This window comes from Protopterus annectens, chromosome 13.part0 (assembly GCF_019279795.1).
Source record: "Protopterus annectens isolate FY-2018-M chromosome 13.part0, PAN1.0, whole genome shotgun sequence".
Lineage (NCBI taxonomy): Eukaryota > Metazoa > Chordata > Ceratodontiformes > Protopteridae > Protopterus > Protopterus annectens.
Genome location: NC_056747.1, coordinates 682,448,308 through 682,459,121, shown reverse-complemented (window position 1 = coordinate 682,459,121; position 10,814 = coordinate 682,448,308). Strand labels below are relative to the sequence as shown.

The 10,814-nt window shown below is 39.5% G+C and overlaps 1 protein-coding gene across 1 annotated transcript in view; it reads right to left on the bottom strand.

Annotated features, from left to right (window-relative positions):
- Positions 1 to 1,847: 1,847 nt before the first annotated feature.
- The window catches only part of LOC122787950 (2-(3-amino-3-carboxypropyl)histidine synthase subunit 1-like), a 375,313-nt gene continuing 366,346 nt past the window's right edge, over positions 1,848 to 10,814 (bottom strand). Inside the window, exons 3-4 of the mRNA XM_044054877.1 lie at positions 2,248 to 2,311; positions 1,848 to 1,881 (exon numbers count right to left, since the gene is read on the bottom strand). Coding sequence (XP_043910812.1) covers positions 1,848 to 1,881; positions 2,248 to 2,311 — 98 coding nt within the window. The remainder of the gene's footprint in view (positions 1,882 to 2,247; positions 2,312 to 10,814) is intronic.

The following is a 10,814-nucleotide window of genomic DNA, read 5'->3' as shown; positions in this document are numbered from 1 at the left end:
AGGAGGAGAAGCTGAAGGAGTAGAATCATCCACATCAGAATCAGAATAAGGAGGATACTCCTGCAAGTCTTCAGCCGAAGACTCAGAAGCCTCCGAACAGTGCTCAAAGCTCTCAAACTCAGGTTCCACCCTAGGCCTCTTATCAGGAGGGGGCATAGAACCTCTAATCATAGTAATCAAATCCTCTGCCATTTTAAGCATATGTTTCTTAGGCAAAGACCCTGAAGCACTAGGAGAAACCCCCACTGAAGCTAAACTTGGCCTGCCTCTCAAAGAAGCCTTGGAAACAGAAGGGAGGCTCTAACCACCTTAGGAAGAGAGGGAAGAACAGCCACCTGAGAAGCCCCTCAGCCTGGCCTACTTCCTGAGAGGATACATCCTGTAACAGTAAAGTCTCTCCCTGAGACTCCAAAGAAACACCTGGCAGAACCTCCGGCTCCACTGAGCCTTCTAAAGAACCGACGTCAGGGACTGTCGGTTCTTCCACCCTAGGCCTTGCTGCTTTGTCCTTGCGCTTTCTGGCGAAGCGGGCGGAGCATCCGGCGGCATTTTATAATTACAACGCTTCCCAAAACTAACCTGGCACAGTCTAACCTTCTCTTAATAGTGCGTTTGTTAAATCTAGCACAAGAGCGGCATCCAACAACGTCGTGCTCAGGCCCTAAACAAGGTATACACAAAGTATGGTAATCCCTATGAGGTATCCGTTTCCCACAAGAAATACAGTTATTCACTTTTTCTGACATCCGGTTAAATACTGAGGCAAGAAAAAACCAAAATATTCCCCAACGGGGTACTTAGCCAACTTTGATTCGGTCTGAAACTCTGACTTCAGAAACTTTCAGAACGCCAACCTGCACTCGCAAAATTGCTTCTGCATCGGACCATGCGGCAAAAAAGACTGAGGATATGACGTCGGTCATGCGCATTAGTACCCTGACGTACTGACGTCAGTCTAATGCGCCCTGACCGACGTCAGCCATATACTTTGGTATTCGGGCCGACTGGACAGCGGACTACCCAATAGTTAGGACTGCAGCAATGTGGAATGAAGAACATCAGGCATCCCTCTTTCATTTATCAGAAACTACTCCACAAAAAAGATCAAGTCTGAATTAAAATCTGAGCGAGTCCCAATAAACTACTCATATTCAAAGAAATATGAGGGAGGGTAGCTACATTTTCAGATTTCTGTTTCTTTTTGACAGGAAAAATGGGGCTAACTGTGTTCCAACATAATGCTGCATCCCTGGAAATGGGCACAGCATTCTAACATGACAGGGAAACCTTCCCTGTTCCCTCCCCCAGAACCAACAAAAGTCTCTCTCCCTTGCCCACTGAGGGGACTCCACAGCCACAGAGGATGTGGATAATCCCTGGTCCATGGTGGCTGTAGGTGCTACACAAGAGAGATCCAAGGAAAAGAAGCGTGGTCTGAGGTACAGCAAATGGCCACAGCAGAGTCACCCACCTGTGGATGAGGCAAACTGCTAGCCTGCAGTGGTGGCAAAGGCTGTTTGCTTAATTTTTTGTTTTTGTTGCTGGAAGGAGTACCAACTGTGGGGCCAACAATCTGTTCCATGGGCAAGCTGTAAATGGTGCCTCTTTCCTATGGAAGACCAGCAGCAAATGCCAGTAAAACTACCAGTCCACAAAAGTGACTTCCTAAAAACAAAACAAAAAAAAACACTAAAGAGCACTTTCAAACACTATGACAGCCCCACAATGGAAAATTAAACAAAATTTATCCACAGAAAGTATGTTTTCAGTTAAATTACACTACTTTAAAACTGACTAAAAAAACAAGTACGCTGTTTAAAACTGCATTACAGTTTCCGGATAGTCTGTTAAAGCACAACACCCTTAGCTTTAAAATAACTTCTGAAGAGGAAAGTAAAACATCAGTAAATATAAGAAAATGGAAGCTTTTTCTTTCCCCAAGTGGGAATTTATGTGCCCAGAAGGAAGACACAAGTTAACAGTCAATCTTGAAAAGTCTCAGGAGTGTACTCTTCAGTGGTAGAAAAGTTTCACACCCAAACTTGCTTGTTAGATGGCTCATCTCAAGCTGCTTGACAGTTTGGGCATGTGGAAGGTGCCCTGAAGCTTTGGAAGCTGGCTGGCTTACATCCTTGGTTTGATATAGCCCATATAACTAAGGTTACTGCAGCAGTGATCAGTATGAAGAACACCTGCATAATTATCACAGACAATTTGTCACATCAAAGATGAAGAACATATTCTTACCTTTCGATGATGTCAGATATTGCACAAGCAAACAGCAACAGTCCTTCTGGCATCTGCAGAGCAACTACAAAACATAGCAAAGATTAGCGATTCAGTAGGTACATGTGAAGATGCCAACACATACAGCCAAAACCAGTTTTATTTGTTAGTAAATTCTATTAGCAAGGTTTCAGCTGGGTTTACTTTGAAATACTTCAAAACCCCAAGAGGAAAATGGACAGCATAAAACTTTTCAACTCTTTTAAATGGGGAAAGAAACAAGCAAAAACATTTTATTTTGTGGAAACAAAAAAATTCTTACATTTTACCCAACTAGTAGGCTAATGGATTTCCTCAAGATGAGCGGACTGCTGTTGGAATTACAGAATGATGAAAGGACAATTAACAATGTTACATTTATAATAGGCAGGACTGGAAAATTGTAATAGAATATCATGGTGAGACCTCAGAAACATAAAATGCTCCAGTCTGAACCAATTTCCATTCTTACTAATAAACAAACTTGAACAGTCATGTACCCCCATTTCATTTCCTGTGTTGCACAAACACTACGGCTCATGCTGGGAAAACTTACCATAAGTAGTGACTCCCCAAAGTCTAAGCTTAGGCATCTACAATGTAGTCATTTAAAGATCTACACTAAGGGGGTACCACTTGCTTTTAAATGGAACAGCTGCTTTTTACAGTTGCTCCATGCTGCTTTTGTGAAAAATATTTGTTACACATTTAAAGGTTGGTAATAAAATGTAGCATCATTATATCTGGCAAAAAGGATATAAATTATGATGACAAGACATGTTGGTCTAATCATAAAAAACATCATCACATAGATCTAGGAAAATAGTAGAAAATAATTTTCCTGTGCCGAAGCATAGTCGCAGCCAATTTATTTATGAAAGACACGTCTAGTTACTCCAGGGTGATTACTGCATCATTTTACACCACACTAATCTGGCCCATTACTGAGTACATCTATATATTACATAACTTTTGAAAAAAAAAATACATGAAATAACTGCAATGATTTCTTACCAGAAAAATCATAAAGATAGGAAAACTGAAAAAAAAATATTTGAAAAGTCTTAAAGAAATGTCACTATATTTTATTTCTTACTGTGAGTGATGCCTTGAGTACAAGGCATTGTCCCTCTCTGGGTCTTCTAAAAAGTCTATGCCTGGAACATACCAGTTTGGAAGCTGGCACCATACTGACAACAGATAAACGTAACAGAAAGAAGAAAGTACACGCAGTGCCTTCCAAGATCAAAGAATGAGCTTAAACTTGGAATCAGAATCAGTCATTAACCAACTTCAAAAATAACCAAAATACCCGTTTGCCATAACCTCAACTTCCTATATATGTATCAGGAAGGCCACCTGTTTAAGTTTGGTAAATGAAACAATGATCCTGCCTGTATTAATATAAAGTACAGATCCATATCTTTCCAGTATTATTTTCATAATTTCTAGCTGAATTTAACATGTGAACCTAAAAAGATTTAGCAGTCAAGTCTTCAAATGATTGAGTTCATTAAAATGTACATGTTCATAAATGGTGAAGGTGTCAGGATGCTGTACAGGTGGGAAAGGCACACAGCTATTGAAATCGGTAACAAATTTTATTAATCTCCATACGCACACAAACTTGAATACACACACACACACACACACACACCTATAAAACACAAACATATTTACTTATGCACCCATACACTTGTTGACCAGGGTAGAGCACTGATCACCATGTACCATTTTCAGGCTCTGCCCACGGTTACCAACCGAGAACAAAAGGACAACAAACATTAAACAGCTGTTATAAGTAGTCATAAAAATTAAAATATATATACACAACTGACAGGCATTTAACATGGTCACAATACAGAGATTTCATAGATATTTTAAGCCCACTGAAACTTACAACCATTTACACCTTACTAGTATATCCCCCTCAAGCAGGGACCCCCCCCCCTTTCTCCGGGAAGGTCATACTAGTCAATCCCAGAGTAAATTTGTGAATAACCCATCCAGTTAACTAACTAATGCTTAAAGGAGGACAGTGAGTTGATTTGTGTAACATGCAAGGGAAGTTTATTCCAGAGGTTTGGGAGGTGCTGGGTTAGAAAGCTATCCTCTACCATTTTATTTATCTGTTGGTAAAGATTTAGGTCCTCGGTTCTAGTAGTGGTGAAATCAATGGAATTAAAGAGATTCAGGAAGTCCAGGATAACCAGGAATCCAATGAAAAAATAAGCAAGACAGGCATCTCCCCTATAATACACTGAATAAAGGGATACAGCCTCTAGCACCTTTTGATAGCTCATGGAATTGAGGCATGTAATATTTTTGTTTAGGAACCTTTGGGTCTTTCTAAATGATTGATATGTTCAGTAAAATACATCCTGAAGGCGGCAATGTATGCAATAATTGTTCTGATGAATACAGAGAGCGATTACCTCTTTAAACCTTGAGAATATTCCTTTTAAAATTAGCCCCTAACTACATTTGACATTCTGTAGTGGTATGATGTCTATACATTATGATGTGGGGAGGGAATATCTACCAAAACCGACAAAACTACACCTATCACTTAGTTTGAGCCCATTTTTAGTACACCAAGAGTTAACTAGGGAGAGTTCATACAAAAAAGTTCTGGTGTCAGGTTGACTTAATTATTTTGCAGTCATCTGTAAACTTTGTTAACCAGAGGTCTTAGCTGTATTCTTGGATATCTGAGAAGTAAAGGCCAAAAAGGTGTGGTCCCAGTACAGAGCCTTCAGGGACACAGCTGGTCACTTTCATTCTGATTATATGCCTATAATTCGCACTGTGGGGGCTCGGTTTTTCAGCCAGGTTGCCATCTAATTTTAACTTATACAGATTGATTTTTAATGCATTTAGCTTCTGTATGATGCCAGCATGCTGAACAGCATCGAAGGCCTTTGCCAGGTCAAGTTACATAGTTTATATCACATGGCCACTCTCTAAAGACTGCATCCCTTTAAAGGGACCTAGATTCAGTAGATTGGATCTACCCTTCACCCAGCCAAACTGTCAGGAATTAAGTTGAATAGTTTATGAGGTCAGTTACAATATATTCCAAGGCTCTGTGAAGGAGACTTGTAAGACTGATGGTTATGTAATTACCTGAGTCAGTTGTAAGTTCACCCTTATGGAAAGGCATATCAAGACTGCAATGAGCCACTCATCAGGGATGAAGTCAGTAGCTAAATTTAGGTTAAACAATTTAAGAATGGGTCTGCAGGAGCATGCACAACACTATTAATTAAGCAACCAGTTATACTGTCATGTCCCATAGAAGTGGTTTTGGTCTTTCACTAAAAGGTGCTTACAGATAATTGGGGGAGGGTAAGCAATTTAGGCATTTAGATTGAAATGTCTGTGGTACACTTGGCAATTACTTTGTCTGCAAGAATATTTCTCTCTCTCTCTCTCGTTCAGAGACCAGCCTAACTTCATGGGCTCCCTTAGTGGACTGGATAGTATTTTTCATTTTGTTTTTGTAAAGATTTTTTATATTTTCCTTGAAAAGGGATGTTTACATCTGGTACATAATTTAACAACCTTCTATCTTTCTTGGGTTATAGAGTTTACTTATGGTAGTAGACCACCACAATGGTTTATTTTTGAATTTCCTATGATACCTGGATCTGGTAAGGACTGCTTGGTGTATACATTCTTAAAGGGTGTAGAATTCCTACGTGAAGCTTGCTGCTGTATTAAGGTCAAGGGTGGTGCAGTCACAAATTACATTTTGTTTAAGATTGGTGCATTTATAGTCTTTAAATTCAGTGGAGTTTGCTGTAGTGGCTTTTTAAAGGAGATGGTTACTTGATAAGGAGATGCTAGAGGAGTAGTGCCGAGATGCAGATATATTTATAAGAATCAGGTCAAGAATGCTGCGTCTTCTAATAAGTTTATTTACCGACTGCTCAACAGAGTTTTTGTTCATTACATCTAGAAATCTGTAGGCATATCCCAAGTTGGAAGTATAGGTGGCCCAGTTTATTGAACAATAGTTAAAGTCCTTCAAAATAATGGAATTTCAGATAATAGAGAGATAATTTAGAACACCAAAGGTGTTCCGTATCAAGCTATTAGTAATTAATCCTACCTAGAGTGATTTGTAGTTCAAGAAGTTCAGTTTGTGGGTCGCTAGGGATCTGCCTGGTGGCCACTGGGACTGATGACATTAAAAGCTTAAACCAATGTATACAGGGGGTATTCTCTTTACATTTAAAGCAAGTTCCTGTAACTACGCAGACATGGAGGCTTTACAAACCCAGGTATGTCTCAAGATCGGGAAATTTATTGTTTAGTCCTCTGGCATTGAAGACAGCCACCTTAAGGTGATCTTTTTGAGACTGATGCATTAATTACATTATAATATCTATCATATTAACTCTACCCAGAAACAGCATTGGAGTAACAAAGGCTTCAGCCACCTTGGAATAAGAGATGTAGGCCATCTTTAGCTTGATTCAGAGCATCTTGCTCCCTGTTGACACGTACTGGGTCTCCCTGGAATGACACCAGCTATTTAGCCAGTTACTGAAGCCAATTATCATTTCTTTGGATGCAGGCAACACCCGAGGTGAAGGGGGGATTCCACACAGGACTAGTGTCTTACCTGCAGTTGTAACATGCACAGAAAGTTCTGATATGTCTCTATACATGTCCTTGCCTCAAGGTTTTACATCTTAGGTCATTCACTCGCATATGGATCACATCATATCGGTGAGGAGATGGGGCTCGTAGAGTACTTGCAAAGCCAGAAATTCTGAGGACTTGACAATAACTCACTGTAACAAACACCTTTTTTCCAACCTCGTGAGTGATAAGTGTGCCTGAAAACAGTCACTTAACACTGAAACATTTCTGTTGCTGCCATGTTCCAGAGTTGCAAATGTGGAGTAAATTTGCTCAGGGTGACTCTTTATGGTAGATATTAAGGAGGTGGATGAGGGCCTGACTCTTGCTGAGACTTAATATCTATTCTAAGAGGCTTTGGGAGCTATTTACAAAGCCTCAGAGCACGACAGTTTGACGGGATTAGTGAAAGGTAGTGGTGGAGGTATGTGAAGCTCACAGAACAAGTTTTTATGTGAGAGGGAAGCCTCTAGATTAACTGGGCAACTGCACTTCTTACAAATGGAATTATTAATGTTGAGAAGAAGTTCATTATCTGTGAGCATAGAGAAATAACCTACTCATGAGTTTATTGCACTGAATCGAGAGTGAGCAGTAAATGTATTAGGAGAATACGCAGAGGGAAGAGTGAGAGGTTGGGTATTATACCATGATCCCCCCAAAACGTGCACGCTGATTGGCCAGCGTGCCCGTTGTAAATCGAGTTATACTAATGGAAAAAGGTCCGTGCCGGACTTTTCCATTAGTATAACTCGATTTAAAACTACTCTCGCTTTGTTAAATGGGTTTAACATAGCGAGACAGCTTTAAAATAAGCAACGGAGATGTCCGTTGCTTATTTTAAAACTGTCTCGCTATGTTAAACCCATTTAACATAGCGACAGTGTTTAAAAGCAATGGAGAAAGCAAGATCTCCGTTGCTTTTTAGTAGCTATGTTAAATGAGTTTAACATAGCGATACAGTTTAAAATAAACGGAGATGTCCGTTGCTTATTTTAAATTGTCTCGCATGTTAAACTCATTTAACATAGCGAACTAAAAGCAACGGAGATCTTGCTTTCTCCGTTGTTGCCACAACTCTGATGTACTGCGCGCGCAGTACATCAGAACTGCAGCGGATGCCAGACATCTGCTGAAGGGCAGTAAACAGGCATTATACTATGCCATTATTTAAGAAAAGTAATAGTTTCTTTTCTTAAATAATGTCATGGTATAATAAATAACCACTTCTGGGTGTGGGTAATGCTAAATTTACCCATGGTTGGCTTTGTTTGGTCCCTCGGGCTTCGTCCTCGGGACCAAACCACGCCAACCGTGGGTAAATTTAGCATTACCCACACCCAGGCGTGGGTTATTGCTATAATAATCTTTCACTTCATCTATTCAGTTTATGTATATATGCATCTACATGCATACATACATACAACAGGTGAGTATTTTATATATAAATCTACAGATACTACACACACACACAACTTCACACTGACTGGCCATCTAGTGCGAGTGCAAAAATGATTAACTGCACATATAGGTGAACACTCATTTGCATGAGTGTAAGACAGCTGACTTGACATTTTAAATGGTGAAGGTCAGTAGAAGTATGTGGTAGAATAAATGTTTGACTACGGAGGTCCTGCTGTGAAGATGTGCAAGATCACATGGCAATGGTTAGTGTGTATCCCAGCTGTTCAGGATTTAGGAACTTATGTGGACATTGACATAACTTTCGACCAATATACATCCACTTTCTTAAGAAAGGCCTTCTAGAGTATACTGCCCCTGCCTGGGAAACATAGTGATTTCACCAGTTTTCATTGGGGAAATCATACCAACTCCATTTGCCTCGAAGTGCACACATGCCTCCCAAAAAGAGACGTCTCTTCACTCCTCTCCAGCTCTACCTGGTGCCTCCACTATCAGGGCTGCCAAATGAACCCCTGATCACTTGGGTCAGAGTAAGTGCACCATCCCTCCTAATCATGAAGCCAGGCCAGTATACATTTATGAAAAGTAAATGAGCATTAATGCAATGTTTTCAGTGAATGTCAATTAAACTGCAAAGCAACATGGAGTCATTGTGTATTTAAACACAAACTAGCAAAATATTAAATAAAATACTGCTCCTTCAAAATGTAACAATGCTTCTAATACTAACATGGGAACAGAGCAGCCACAAAGCTTCAATTTGGAATACTATGCATCCTTTTCAGACTTTGCATTTACCATGCATACAATTAACACTTGACACTGGCAGAAAAGTAAAAGGGATGAAAAAACTACCACCACCCACACACCTTGTCCAACTCACATTTTGAATACATTGAGGGACTGCTGTCTTAACTTCCACATGCCAACAGCATAACATTCTCTGACTTTAAATTTGTCTTTATCCACTACTGCTGTTGAAGTTGACATTCTGCACAGACAGATGCTACCTTTGCATTACTCCCAATATCATTTACAACAAACACCCATAAACCTGCCATTTCTTAATATTTTGCACTCATATCTACTACCTATGGGCTACCGTCAACTTACACTATGGATTTTGCACAACATTGCCCTGAAATATAGTTTTGCTTACTGGCAACTAAATCACTTTCACAGGCAGAACTGTGCTACAACTATATTTTTACAGGAGTTTTTCTAAATTACTTATCTTGACATCTTCAATCCACAGTGCTACTAAATGGAAAAATATTATAACCCATCTTTTAAATTTGCAAACCTTAATACAGGTTGTTGAATATAAATTTAGACTGGTGTCAAGTAATAAGTACTTTTTTTCTGTTCCACTTACTGTCCTTCCAATAGGATTATGATAAGCTTGGTATGATTGGAGACTATTATAAGACATAGATACCAAGAAATGAACCTCAAGAATAAAGCTCGAGAGGTGAATCTCGACATCCATGTCAAACACACACAATAAAAGGTTGAAGTCGGTGACCCAATCATAATATTTTGTAGTCTATGGGGCTGCTCCTTGTACAAGTTACACAAAAAAAGAAAGTACAGGAGAATGAAATGTTTTACTGGCTTTGAAAGAAAGTAAAGCACTTAGCGCTGCAACACAGCAGCACCTCTCTCAACTTCTTTGCTCCAGAATTCTGGTCAAGTCCAAAAATAATTGGGGAGAGAGAGGCAAAGGCTCAAAATCAAGGACAGGTTTTAACATTGCTATAAATTACTTAAAACGTTACTAGAAAAATGTGGTTTGCTTCAAATGCGAATTTTCAGAAAAATAAGTAGTATGACACTCTGTCTGGCACTACTGACAATCTAGTTGTCTGAATCAACTGCAATCTTCAGAGATTTACCAAAAAATAAAATTAAAACAGTTACAAGGAGCAAGGCAAAAGTATGAGGCAAAATCACAGAAGCTCAGTAACAATTGGGAGGTACAGGCCATCAGGCAGAAATAAAGTGCTCCAAGCAACAACTTAAAAAGCTGATAGACACTTCATTCTGCAACACCTTTTAGACATAACTGTGTCAGGGTGAAGTTCTAACAGCTTTTAAAAGCAGTTTCACTTTCTGCCTCTGTTTTTTCATTACTGGTTTCAACAACCATTACAGCCCCTGACACAAGACTATGTTGTGATTAACAAGATTTTATTAAGTACCCCCAGCACTGTTCAGATCAGGTCTTTATCTAGGGAAGCACTTTATAAAGTTTATCCTTTTTCCTGATTTCTGAGCATAATCATGGTGTTCAGTGCATTACAAGTACTTTAAGAATAGAAAAGATGAATTATTGCCAGCTCCTGTGACACATGGGGATAAAGCCTTAACTATGGCCCATGTGACCAGAGTTTGGCTAAAATTGGATTATATTGGCTGGGCTTATAAGGGCCCTTAAGCCATTAGCCTAGTAATCTTATATGAACCCATGATTA